Raw genomic sequence first — 14,188 nt, 5'->3', positions numbered from 1 at the left:
ATTACCTGTTGAGTTACACTTATTTCTATTATTATAAGAAGAATCGGTAGAATTTGCAGAAACTGTCACACATACGAGCCACAAATCATTATCAATTGTGTCCCAAGAGAATGACGGATCTATGCTCCTTTTAAGTCTGAATTTCTCATCATAAATTCTCCATCCTATACCTGATGTGCAGCCAATCGTTTGCATATACTTGAGAAATTCTTGCAGTTTTTCAGGTTTAGCTGCACAATATATGCTTATGTAGACAAAAGCATCAGACCAGCGTTCAATATTTTGAATCTTATGATGTGATTTTTCACGTATTACAAGCTCTCCCCTATCAGTTAATGAAAATGTCTTATTGCTAGATTCTTCGCTTATAAGAGTATTGTTAAAGCTAAATTTATGAAGTTTCCCTGGAGCAAATTTTGCTTTTAACATCTGGGATACATTATTTCCTACCAGTAGAAAACTCATTAGGGGGGGATATGTGTAAAAGAATGAATAATATCAGATGTTAAAGGGACATTACTATTTGATTAGTAATCTGTTGGTGAACTGTGTCGGGAAATATCACACCAGTTGGTTGTGATAATGTTTCCTCAGCAGATTGTTGTTGTGGAGCTGTTGCCTCTGTAACTGAAGGTATTTCTACCCTGTTGGTTTGTTTATATCTACTTGAATTAGTTTGCTTCTTGGCGTAAGGACTTTTACTAGGTCTCTTGCTTCTCCACATTATGATCCAAAATTGAAGGAAAAAACAAAAAAATGTGATTCAGATTTTGAAATCAAAACAAAATCATTTGAATAGGAAATATTTTGCAACTCTGTCACAACTTTGAACTAGTCGAGGTTTCCACAGGAAAAAATATTATGAGCATGACATAAGAATGTAAACATCCTGTAGTCCTCTACAATAAAAAACATTTATTCTTTATGGGAATAAACGTGATTAATACGAAATTCCATTTCATTTCATGGGAAAAATCCAACCAATCTATGAACTTCCAAAAAAACAAGACCTAAATTCCCTACATTTCATAAATTCTTACAGCACTACATTTCATAAAACATCCTAAATTCCCTACATTTCATACACAAAAAAACACCTTCAATCAATTTCCTACATTCCATCAAAAAAAAAAAAAGCATATTAAAATAATGTAGAAGGGAGATAACTTTTTGTTTTTGTTTTTTTGGGAAATTTTCTACTCAAATTTTAAACCTTAAAAATGGCAAATAAAATACTAGATCCAATCTTTAGATTATACGATCCGATTCGTTATTCGTTTAACAAGAAAAAAGAGGATTATATTATCATCTCGCCGACTGTTGGTTCTAAATCCCAATTGAATAATGGTGGTAGAATTACCTTCGAAAAAAATTCATTATCGAATTGGTTGCTTCTTTCCGATGCTTATTTCAGATGTAATTTCAAAATTAAAGATGGAACTCAGAATCAAGTTCCACAAACTAATACAACGTTAGAAAACAGTTTCTTTCCATCTTTATTAAGCGGTAGGTTGTGGAAGCTGGTTCAAATCCGATAGAAACAATCCAACCTCCCGGGGAATTCGACACAATGTTGAAAACAGTTTTATATCCTAAAGATTTTGATTCAGTCTCAGGTTAGATACCCGATGTTGGTGATGGAAGTGTTTTAAAAGAACCGGTAAGAAATGTTGCAAATGATGCCGATTTAGATAGAGTGAGAGTTGTTGCTCGAAACACAATAGAAAGAGTAGCACGAGCAGCTAATCATGGATTTGAAAAACGAGAACTTCAGTACAATAATATTGTTGAGAATAATAGGTGGGGTAATTACGTAAATTGGAAATCATATCCTTTATTCGGTCTGTTGGAAAAGTTTCCATAGGCTTACCATATAAAATTCATCTACAAAGAGAAATCAACGACGATAAGATATTCTTTGGAGAGAATGGTTCAGATGCAAAATTAGGAATAACGAATCTCCAACTTTTCATACCCGTAATAACACCATCAATTGAAGTAGAAACGAGAATATTCAACTCGTTAACTACAGATATTGAAATAGCTTTTCTTCATCGTAACACGGTAGGTAGCATGACTTTAACGGGAGAATCCACAACATGGCCAATCACCAACACTATTAAACCAGCAAGGTTGGTTTCAAGAACTTACCAGATTCTCAAACGAATAACAATAATGTCTTTAGAGTGGCAATGAACCAAACTCAAGATCCTATAATCCATAAAGTTCAAGTAAGATTAAACAAATAATTATCCTAACCAACCTTTAACAATTAATCCAACCACAAAGGATTATAATGAATTGTATAGAAACTATAAAAATATGTGTGAATTATTTGGAAATATACCTCAGTTTGAATATGTAGATTTTGCACTTAATCATCCAATCTTCTGTTTTCTTCAGCTCACCAAGAAGATCTTTTCAAAACAGGAGTGAACATAAATATTCATATTGAAAAAACACAAGGAGATATAACAGGTTATTGTTTATTATTAGAAGAAGAAAAACATTTAATTAAAATAGAAGATAGAAGAATGATTCGTATAGAATAATCATTTTAATTACCCTCTTAAACATGAAACCAGAAACTTTAGTAAAAACGGAATCACCGACTGTAATAACTTTCAATGGTAAAAAAATCAACATAACTAAAAAACTTATTGATAAATACAAATATTGTAAAGTCAGAGACGATATAGATTTAGAAAGAATTGACACGAACGCAAAAGAAGGTGAATTTTTACTTTTCCTTCTACCTTGAATATTTGGTGGTATTGCAGTCAACTCAAATAAAGCAGCTGCAGTAAAAGCCGCTGAAGAACGCAGACACAATTTAACAATGGAAAAGGAAGCACGAGGTTCAGGAGTGGGAGATATGATAGGCACAATAAAAGAATTTGGAAAAAGATTCGGGGAAGAAACCAAGAAAACTGTTAAACAAGGATTAAATAAATTAGTAGATGGGAGAAGTCAAAGTCAAACATAAGGGTAATGGAATATTTTTAAAAAATATACACACTGGAGAAGGAATATTTCTTTCAAAGTATAAAGGAGAAGGAGTGATTTTTGGAACAAAAAATGGGTAAAAAATTCAATCATTCAGAAATATTTCCTAATAACCCATTGCTCATGTGTTTATGCGGTAATTCCGGTTCTGGGAAAACTTATCTCACTTTTAACATGCTTTAAAATATCTACCAAAGAAAGATGTTCAAGACCTATTTCAATGATTACGAAGAAAACGAAGAAGAAGTGGAAATAAAAGATATCTTAGATAACTACATCGAAGGAAAGAAACCAACGGATATAAAAGTTTTTCTTACAAAAAATGTTAATGACCTAGACTTGTCTAATATTGTCTAATATTGATAGCAAACGAAAGAAGTTAATATTGTTTGACTACTGCGTAGCGCAAAGAAATCAAGCTGTTCAACAAGAATTCTTCACGAAGGGAAGACATCACAACTGTCACTGCATATACCAATCCCAATCATTTTTTATTAGAAAAAATGCAAATTGTTTTTTATTATTTGAATTAAACGATAAAAAGATTTATCTCAAATCATTCAGTCGATAAATCACGGAATGGACAGAGATGCGTTTAAAAAGGTTTGTAAAGCTCAATGGAAAAACCCAGATGATCATGGACATATATTCGTTAATACTAGAAAACCTGCGGGTGAAAGAGTTATGACAGACATTTGTTAAATTTTATTTTTTAAAAATGGATAATTGGAATAATATTTTAAAAAGAAATAAAGAATATATCAAAGCTAAGAATAAAATAAAGATCCAAGTTGAAAATAACAGATTACAACAACTCGGATTAACGGAAAATCTACAAACTCTATTTCAACCCATATTAAAATCTCAAGAGGATATTAAAAAGAAATTAGAATATAAACCTCCTATAGAACCCACACCTCCTATAGAACCTGATCAAATAGAATATCCCATTAAAGATGATGAAATCATAATTAGGTCATTATATGATATAAATCGTCTTTTTTCAAACCCTTACCCAGATTTACCAAAGAGTATTACACCAAACATTGATGCAGTGGGGTTATTGTTTAATGGTTTTAGATTAAGATTTAGTGGAAATTCACTACAATTCAAAATCGACACAAAAGACTTTATATTTACATTAACGAGAGGGTTAATAGATTTAATGAATGGCGAGGATGTTGAAATCGCCGATTACAAGGATTTACTAGCATACTCAAAATTTCTACATGCAATAAGAAAGTCGGGACCCGAAACAAGAAGATTGAAAACAGTTGAAACATATTAAATAAAGTTATTCCTGATGAAGAGCAATCAGATGATTATGCAGAAGATTATCCACCAATCATACAAGAAATAGACGAATTCGAAGATATGGTATCTGGAGAAGGTATAACGGTTTTTATCCGACAACAATGAGGAACTACTTAATAGATTACGAGTAATATTAGCGGCAATGAAGGAAGGACATCGATCGCACAGACAATATAATGAAGTGAATTGTATATTAAAAAGACTCCTAGAAAAAGGTATCATAGATAAAAGTGATTATAAAAGCGTGATTAAAAATGTCAAATAAAGAACAACTATTCGTTATCACCTCGAATAAATCAGACATTAAATTATCTCTAGATTATGAGTACGAACTCGATCGCAATCAAGAATATGAATTGGGATTAAAGTATTTCTCTGTTTACAATTCCATTAGAAATATCAACGAAAACAACAATCAACTAAAAATATCGACGGATAACGGAGTTACGTTCAAAACCACACGTTCACTACCAGGAAGCTACGAATACATAGCCATTAACGAATACCTATCTGAATACGCAGGTAAAAACAATATTGAATTCGAAGGTAATTTGAATCTGAACAAAATAAAATTGGTAGTAAGAAATAATAGTCAAGTTGATTTCAACGTAGAAAATTTATTGAATACGTTACTAGGATTTGATAAACGAGTGTACACCCAATCCACTTTAGCACCAAACAAAGCTAATATCGAGAATGATATCGATGTCATAAATATACATTGCAATTTGATAAATGGTGGATTTTTCAATAAATACAAACGTCAGATTATTTACAGTTTTCCAACATTCACTGTTCCTATTGGATATAGAATTATAGAGAAACCATTTCAAACGACGTATTTACCACTTAATTCCTTTATGATTAAAGATATAAATCTGGAAATTAAAGATGGTAAGAATAGGTTTATAGATTTTGGTAACGAGGAAATTGTTATTCAACTTCATTTAAAACAAAAGAACTAAATTTATTCTGATGGATCATCATTAGATACATTCGTAAAATAATCAAAATCATCAGATACATAATCATCATCCAAACACATCTCATCTTTGTTGTTGTAAGGATACATGATTCCTTCACTGTTTGGTGCTTTTCTCTTAACGAGATTCAGATAACTTCTGAAAACTTTCTTTTGTTTATCATTTGGAATAACTATTCCATCAGTAAAACTTTTTACCCAAGGTTTATCAAATTCATTCGTTACGTCATGTCCGCTAGCTAATTGAATGTAGTCTTCCACCTTAATCTTATAGTTAGAGTAACCCTTAAACGTTTTTATTTCTTTTAAAACACCTTCGGAAGTTAGAATGATATTGTATTTTACTTTTGGCGCTAAATATAAACCAAATATGATTCCACCATCACCGTAATCATTCTTCCCTTTGCTATATTCGTTTTCAGACACCAACCCAGCTTCATTTAATTTATCCCAATTGCTAGACGAAATGTATAAACTATCGGTATCCGTATAGTATATTTCAGGCTTATAAAATCCATCTATCACGTGAATGAAATTGTTCATTATTTTCTTACTGTGAGATAATATAAATGCACCTAAATGAGTGGGTGTTAATCTAGTAAAATCCTTTGGAGGAACAAACTCTTTTACTTCGTCATTAATCTCAACGATATATTGAGTTTCATTTACTTTTTCATAGCTTTTGACGTGTGAATCATAGTTGGCTTTAAAAGTCGCTTCACTCCATAGATGTCTTTATATATGTATTTATATCCTTCTGAATAGATTTACCGTATAAGGAATTGCCTAATAATTTCATGCAATTACTAACAACCATATCTCCTTCTTTTTTGTATTTATTCCTTAATTCCTTCAAAATTAAAATATAATCTCTATATGGGGGAGTTTTAAAATTTTCTTCGTAAACTATTCCATCTAGTATTTTAATAATTTTACCACCGGCTTTCACTATTTCTTGAATATCAACCGATGTTGAAACGTCGTGACAGAAACCATTTCTGAACCTGATTTTACTCCCAGTTTCCTTCTTACCTATTCTATTCGTAAAAGTTATTTTATCTTTAGCTGGTATGGGTTGAAAGAACATGTTGGTAGGATATTTAAACCAGACTATTAAAATAGCAGTTCTAGGTCTGAATTTCTGCTCATTAAAGAGCTTGACAAATTTTTCATTTTCCTCAAGTCGAACAGGTCTGGCACTTTCCGCTTTAGGATATTCACCTTCTGTCATGGCGGAAGCGTACAACCCATTAGCGTCAAATGCCACCAGTTTAGAATAGTCCAGTTTTTTGAGTTTAGCATGAACTTCTGTTTTATCTTTTGGGTTAACACTGTATTCTTTGAATAAATTTATTATTCCTTCAGTGTCACTTTCATTGTATTCTTTTAATATTGTACAGATTTCATTCATTTTATCCGTTTCAAATGATTTTCTATTAGCAGAGACTCTTCCACCTTTAATACTTTGTCTGATAAAATGTCTTATAAAAGGATGAGTATGTGAGTAAACTTTTTCTACGTTTTCTTTTTCGGTGTGTTTCGGAACGAGAATTGTCCTTTCATAATATGGTTTTTCAACCATTTCTTTATTGTAATGATATAAATAATACCAACCCTTTAAAGATAAAGAAGGCGCCGTTAGATTATTGGAAACGTTTTGGAAGACAGTTATTTTCATTGCTTGATTGTATTTTATCAAACAAGCTCCGAGACACAACGTATCTCTTTTAGCGTAAGTTTCCCATTCGGGTCTTAAAGATTCCCAGGTTTCTTTGGTGAATTTTGCAATATTAATATCGGTGATCTTTCTCAAATTCATCGGTAGATTAGACGAATTTCCCCAGGCCGCCAAACTAGTGCTTTGATGTTTAAATGAACAAGTGAAAGATATATTTTGTAAATAGTTAGAGTTACTCATCATTTCTTTCTGTCTTTTCCATTTTTTCTGCAATCTTTCTTCTGTATATGGATTAGATAAAGGAAGAGAAAGAATTTTATTATCTACTACTAGTGGACATTGTGTTAGTTTTTTAACGCTTTGAAGTGCAATCCAGTTGTCAAAACCGCTACCGTTATGAGAAATCAATGTTAATCTCTTTTCATCTACTTTTCCTAAACGTTGTAACATTTGATCTATACAATCTGTACCTAAAAATATTTCTACTATATTAGTCATGAGTATGTTGTAATATTCCTCTGAAATGGGATCTGCCGGCTTAAAATCTAGAGTATCACTTAAATCACTAATATAATTATTATAATCATCTAACCTTTTCCTCAGTTTTTCTAAATTAACTAAAGTACAACAATAAGGAATGGCTTTATTCGTTTCTTTTTCGCAATAGGATTCGCAATCCCAAGCGTATAAACAGTTATCGGATATGGTCGAAAAAACGTTTAGTTTTAACTGGGCGAAACACATTACCGCGTCATCATCTTTACAAGTTCTCTATACATTTTCTTATTCTATTTCTTTAATGCCCAAAGCTTTGTTATTTCTTCTTATCAAACAGAAATGTTCTTTGTGTAAATAAAATACCCAATCAAATTCCTCTAATACTTTCTTTGGTTGAAAATGACTGTGTTTTTAGGGTTATAGATTTGAAAATTAGTATTAAATTTCTTATTGAATTTAGAAATTCTAGCAGTTGTCATAACTCCTTTTCTGTTTGATTTTTGAAAACTGTTGATGAAATCTTGAAATTCCTTTGTTAAATCTGTGTTCGTGATGTAATTTACACACTTTATAAAACAATAACAATCTGTTGGTATGTAACAATTTTCTCCCATGTATTCATTTATCTTTTAAGTAGGTTAACACCACTTCCCTTTTTTGATCTTTCTACTATTCTGAAATTATTTTTGCGCAAAATAATCTCTCCTGTAAAATACCAATCAGATGTATCAGAGGTTTCATGCATCTTTGAATAAATAATCTGGAAAGTTTGAGCATTGAATCCAGATAATCTCATGTCTTGTTTGTGTTTTCCTTTTTGATTTATTTGACCATTTATTTCAATTTGGCCTTTAATTTTATTATCCTTAAATAGAATAGTTATTCTCTTGATTAATTCTGAAAAAGCATAATTAAGGTTGATATTTTAATTTCATTCTCCTCTTTTTCAAAACCTTCAGCTACATCATGAATTATATATTCAAATTCTTTATCTTTTTCACTAAATTTGGTTGAAAATATATTAGGTATTGAATTGAATATCAATGAAAAATATGTTTTATATAATGGTTCGTTTAAATTTCAATTTTATCCATTCTTTTTTTAAGTATCTATTTTTAACTAGGAATTTTTATTGATGATTTTTCATTGAATTTTTCTAATTCTTCAACTGATATTTTCTTGTCTTCTCTCGAAAAAAAATTAATAATTTATTAAGATATGTATTTAAAATTTCCTTTTATAATGAGCTTTGATGTAAAACCTAAAGTGATCAATCCACAAGAACACCACTACTCATTTTTTTTCTTTGAAATTGTTTTTACGGAAAATCATATTTCCTATGAAATACCAATGAGAGGTATCCGATTTATCATCCAGCGCAATGAAGAAATTGACAAAAGTCATGGTATTAAAACCTACAAATTTTATGTCTTGTTTGTATTTTCTATCTTGAGTAAAATTTCAATTTTATCCATTCTTTTTTTAAGTATCTATTTTCAATTAGGAATTTTTAACTTTTATTGATAATATTTCTTCATCAAATTTATCTAAAATTTCATTGAATTTTTCTAATTCTTCAACTGATATGTTCTTGTCTTCTCTCGATCTTTCGAAAAATATAAACAATTTATTAAAATATGTATTTAAAATTTCTGTTTTCCTTTTATAATGAGCTTTCTGTTTTGATGTAAAACCTAAAGTAATCAAACCACAAGATGAAGTTTGAACGGCAGTGAATGCGGCTAATACAGTTGGGACAATTATTGGAAGCATTAATCCACCGGTTACGGCTGTTGCCACCGTTATTCCTACTGTTAAAACTGTACTTAATGTTTTGAAAACAGAATCGATTCTACTCCATGTTTTTCTACATTTGTTGATTTGTTTTAGTTTTTCTTTAAGTTCGTTTTGTTTTTCTATCATGTATTTTTGTCTACTTTCGAGTTCCATTTTTTAGGTAATTAAATTAAGTGAACTTCTAATAAAGCTGCTAGGTGTTTATTAATAACAACTTCTACAGTTACTAACGATAATTGTTCTTTCGAATCATTAATCTTATTCAGATGAACTGAAAATCTTGGTTTATCATTTCTAATAAAGATTGATATATTAACATATGAATCATCTCTTATTAAAAAATTTTTGTTTTTGTTGACTTTTATGAATATCAATTGAGGTAAATTTACCATTATCAACAAAATATAGTTTTACGTATTCAAAGTCTGTCGTTCGTGAAAACATATAACTGCTTATATCTTTTTTATATAACTGATGGTGGACTTTCCGTTTCCAATAACATATCAAAATTACTCAATGAAAGATCATCTTCTTCATTATCTGGTATGATTAACCTTCTAAACCTATCTATTTATTTTCCACTTGTTTTAATTTCATATAAGTGATCTCTCTTGATGTTTTCAAGGGTAATTTCTAATTCTATAGTTTCTACATTTTTTATATCATTGATAAACTGAAGAACTTTGCGAGCGTCAAAATTTTTAAAAAAACGAGAGTTTTGTCTGAAGAATATTGAATCAACTTTTACCTGAAAAGGAAAATTCATTTCAATTAAAAGTTTTCCATGGAAAATAAAATATAATGAAACATGAGTTTCATCATCTGGATCAAAAATATTAGTGGGGTCAATAGTATAATATGGAACAGAATATACTCTAAAATATGCTGTAAATCCATATTTTTTAAATTCATAGTCTTTTGATTTATCAATATTATCAGTAATAGAACCATCATCACTAAGATTCAAACTTCCAAATGGAAGATTGAAATAATATGATTCTTTCTTGAGAAACTTTTTTTTCTAATGCGACTATATTATTGTCTTGTTTCAAAACTAGTGGTTATCTGTTGTTGAATAACACTATCATCAATATTTTGTATTTGTTGATGAATATAGGTTTTGATTTCGCTATCATCTATGTTTTGTATTTGTTGTTGAATATAGGTTTTGATTTCGCTATCATCTATGTTTTGTATTTGTTTTTTAATATTTGTTCGTTCTTTTTGTAATTCACTGTTAAGTTAAGTTTCCAGAGCATTTAATTCCTGTTGAAACGTATCTTCATTTTCATCTGGAATGTTATCTATCAATTGTTGAATGTCTAATTTTTGTTTTGCAATCTTATCCTCTAATTTAGATATTAATGAAATTAAATTTTGTAACTCAGTTTTATTCGCTACATTGATCAATTCTTTTTGAATAAAACTTATTAATCTTTGTACCTCTTGTTGTAGTTTAATATTATTAACAAAATTTTTATTATTTAGTTGACGTTTGAAGAATCTTTTCACATTACTTATTTTATCTTCTAAATGGTTTTTATTTACTTCAATTGAATTTATTTGTTCTCGTAAATATTTCTTGTGAATGACGTCATTATCGTTTTCCGGAGACTTTGAATTAGTTATGCTAAAATTGTTCATATCTAAATCACCTTGAAGAGTGTCTCCGATTTGATCCACGAAGTAAGGTTTCGCTTTATTTATCCACGCTGTAGAGTTGGGTTTTTTAGTTTCTAAAGATAAAGAACCTAATCCAAAATTGTTCGCCATTTTTATTGAGTTAAATTTATTACAATTTCTTCAAACTGTTTTCCTAAACTCAACTGATATAAAACCCAAAGTGAAAGCTGACCACAAAACTTTTTGTCCCGGTAATTGAATTTGAAAGGTAGAACATTTGATTGGTTTATTAGTCAATTTTATTATCTCTTCAGTGGGTTCTAATCCATAAGAATCGAAGAAATAAAAGTCAGAGTCTTTGTACAAAGCAGAATGATGAACTCCTTTTTGATCTGAAGTATGTATATTTACCTTTCTTATATTTCAGATCATTTATTTCATCTCTCAGTAGTATATGTCTTTTCGGATATGACGCATTTCACTTCTGCGCATGCGCAGCTTTTTCAATGCGTCATATCCGAAAAGACACAACTGTTAAAATGTATTATAACAGACTCCCCAAACTGTATTATAACAGACTCCCCAAACTGAACTATAGCAGACTCCCCCCAAACTGTATTATAAATTACCTAAAACCACAGACAAGAATCACTAATAATAATACAGTAAAAAATAACCGCATTAAAAATGTCTTTGATTTTAAAACACGAAAAAAAAATCCGAAGGAGACGGTTTCTTCTCTGCGCTAACATCTCTCATCCCCAAAGTGGCCAATTTTGTCTCAAACAACAAATCGCTCATTTCCTCAGAAGCGCAAGCTCTTGGATCTGTGGCAAAAGCAGGAGTAAATATTAGCGATGCAGTGAAAAAATCTGACGAACTTAAAGAACTGCAGCTAATAAGAGAACTAAGAAACAAGAGACTAGAACGACAAGCCCTAGAAAAACAAGGAAAAGGGTTTAAAATCATTGGATAAAAATGGCAAGCAAAAATTACAGATTGGATCCAATCTTTCAATTGTATGATCCGATTCAATATTCGTTCAACAAGAAGAAAGAGGATTACGTAATCATCTCACCATCGGTAGGGACAAAGACCCAAATAAACGACGGAGGAAGAGTTACCTTTGAAATTAATTGGTTGTCCAATTGGTTGCTGCTTTCCGATGCCCATTTCCGATGCGATTTCAAAATCAAAGACGCCTCTCAGACCAACACGACTTTAGAAAACAACTTCTTTCCGTCATTATTCAGCGAAATGGTTTTGGAAGCTGGTTCAAATCCGATAGAGACCATAAAACACCCCGGCGAGTTTGACACAATGTTGAAAACGGTTCTCTATTACGTTAATTGGAAGTTGTATCCTTTATTTGGTCTCTTGGAACACAGAAAGGTTTCCATAGGTTTACCGTATAAAATTCATTTGCAAAGAGAAATCAACGACAACAAGATCTTCTTTGGTGAAAACAAATCTGACGCAAAATTGGAAATAACTAATATCCAACTTTACATACCGGTAATCACTCCTTCCGTAGAAGTGGAAACGAGAATATTCAAATCTTTAACCAAAGACATCGAAATTGCTTTTCTTTGTCATAACACGGTAGGTAGCATGACTTTAACGGGAGAATCCACCACGTGGCCAATTACCAACACCGTCAAACCAGCGAGATATCTAATGGTCGGTTTCAAAAACTTGCCAGACTCTCAGACAAACAACAACAACATTTTCAGAGTGGCATTGAACCATACTCAAGATCCCATCATTCGCAAAGTTCAAGTCAGATTGAACAACGATAATTATCCCAATCAACCTTTGATAATTGATCCTTCCAAAAAAGATTACAACGAATTGTACAGAAACTATAAAAACATGTGCGAATTGTTTGGAAATGCGCCTCAGTTTGAATACACAGATTTTTCACTCAATCATCCAATCTTTTGTTTCGATCTGTCAGCTCATCAAGAAGATCTTTTCAAAACAGGGGTAAACATAAATATTCACATCGATAAAACACAAGGAGATGTGACCGGCTACTGTTTATTGCTGGAAGAAGCAAAACATTTGATTAAAATATCAGATAGAAGAATGATAAGAATTGAATAAAAAAACACCCTTTAAAAATGAAACCAGAAACTTTAGTTATGAAAATAATAGAAGCTATGGAAACGAATTCGCCGACTCTAATAACTTACAACGGTAAAAAAGTGCATATAACCCAAAAGATTATCGATAAATACAAACATTGCAAAGTCAGAGACGATATAGACTTGGAAAGAATTGACGAGAATTTAACTAAAAAAGGTGGATTCTTACCTTTAATCTTTGCTGGTTTAGCTGCAGCCGGTGCAACTGCTGGTGGAGCTGCTGGGATAGCCAAAGCTGTCAACGATAAGAAAGCTGAAGCCGCTGCAAACGCCGAAGCACGTAGACACAATTTGGCAATGGAAAGTGAAGCACGAGGAGGTTCGGGAGTAGGAGATATATTAGGGACGGTTAAAGAATTCGGACAAAGATTTGGCGAAGAAACCAAGAAAACCGTTAAAGAGGGATTAAGCAAATTAATAGATAAAATCGACACCTGAGAAATGAAGTCAAACACAAGGGCAACGCCATATTTTTAAAAAACATACGTTTGGGCGAGGGAATCTTCCTTTCAAAGTATAAAGGCAACGGGGTGATTTTTGGTACGAAAATGTAATAAATAAAAATGGGCAAGAAATTCAAACATTCGGACATATTTCCTAGTAACCCAATGCTCATGTGTATTTGCGGTAGTTCAGGTTCTGGGAAAACTCATCTCACTTTTAACATGTTGACAACACCAAACCTTTTAGATTTCGATTCTCTGTATATCTACACAACAACACCAGAGCAATCGTATTATCAATTCCTCAAAGCTTTGGAATATTTACCAAAGAAAGACGTTCAAGACATATTTCAATATTATGAAGAAAACGAAGAAGAGGTGGAAATAAAAGATATCATAGAAAACTTCATTAAATCAAAGAATCCATCTTTCAATCCAACGGATATAAAAGTTTTTCTTGCGAAAAATTTTAATGATCTAGACTTGTCTAATATTGATAGCAATCGTGACAATCGTGACGACTGCGTAGCGCAAAGAAATCAAACTGTTCAACAAGAATTCTTCACCAAAGGAAGACATCACAACTGTCACTGCATATACCAATCCCAATCTTTTTACGGGATGGATTCTATGTTCATTAGAAAAAATGCAAATTGTTTTTTATTATTTGAATTAAACGATAAAGATTTATCTCAAATCA

General features: G+C 31.3%; 4 protein-coding genes across 4 annotated transcripts; 2 read left to right on the top strand and 2 right to left on the bottom strand.

Moving 5' to 3' along the window:
* Positions 1–2,575: 2,575 nt before the first annotated feature.
* On the top strand, positions 2,576–2,986 carry LOTGIDRAFT_165344 (hypothetical protein; the record flags this gene model as incomplete). The annotated part of the gene is made up of 2 exons (XM_009062363.1): positions 2,576–2,732; positions 2,781–2,986. The coding sequence occupies 2 exons, from the start codon at positions 2,576–2,578 to the stop codon at positions 2,984–2,986; spliced, it is 363 nt and encodes a 120-aa protein (XP_009060611.1).
* A 2,301-nt stretch (positions 2,987–5,287) lies between these two features.
* Positions 5,288–7,724, bottom strand: LOTGIDRAFT_165343 (hypothetical protein; the record flags this gene model as incomplete). The annotated part of the gene is made up of 2 exons (XM_009062362.1): positions 5,288–5,820; positions 6,074–7,724. The coding sequence occupies 2 exons, from the start codon at positions 7,722–7,724 to the stop codon at positions 5,288–5,290; spliced, it is 2,184 nt and encodes a 727-aa protein (XP_009060610.1).
* A 2,793-nt stretch (positions 7,725–10,517) lies between these two features.
* On the bottom strand, positions 10,518–11,048 carry LOTGIDRAFT_165342 (hypothetical protein; the record flags this gene model as incomplete). The annotated part of the gene is made up of 1 exon (XM_009062361.1): positions 10,518–11,048. One exon carries the CDS (start codon positions 11,046–11,048, stop codon positions 10,518–10,520), a length of 531 nt encoding a protein of 176 aa, XP_009060609.1.
* A 1,973-nt stretch (positions 11,049–13,021) lies between these two features.
* On the top strand, positions 13,022–13,483 carry LOTGIDRAFT_165341 (hypothetical protein; the record flags this gene model as incomplete). The annotated part of the gene is made up of 1 exon (XM_009062360.1): positions 13,022–13,483. One exon carries the CDS (start codon positions 13,022–13,024, stop codon positions 13,481–13,483), a length of 462 nt encoding a protein of 153 aa, XP_009060608.1.
* Positions 13,484–14,188: the final 705 nt, after the last annotated feature.

The sequence above is a fragment of the Lottia gigantea genome, assembly GCF_000327385.1.
Source record: "Lottia gigantea unplaced genomic scaffold LOTGIsca_51, whole genome shotgun sequence".
Lineage (NCBI taxonomy): Eukaryota > Metazoa > Mollusca > Gastropoda > Lottiidae > Lottia > Lottia gigantea.
Note: the sequence above shows the minus strand (reverse complement) of the source record. Positions and strands in the feature narration are given on the sequence as shown.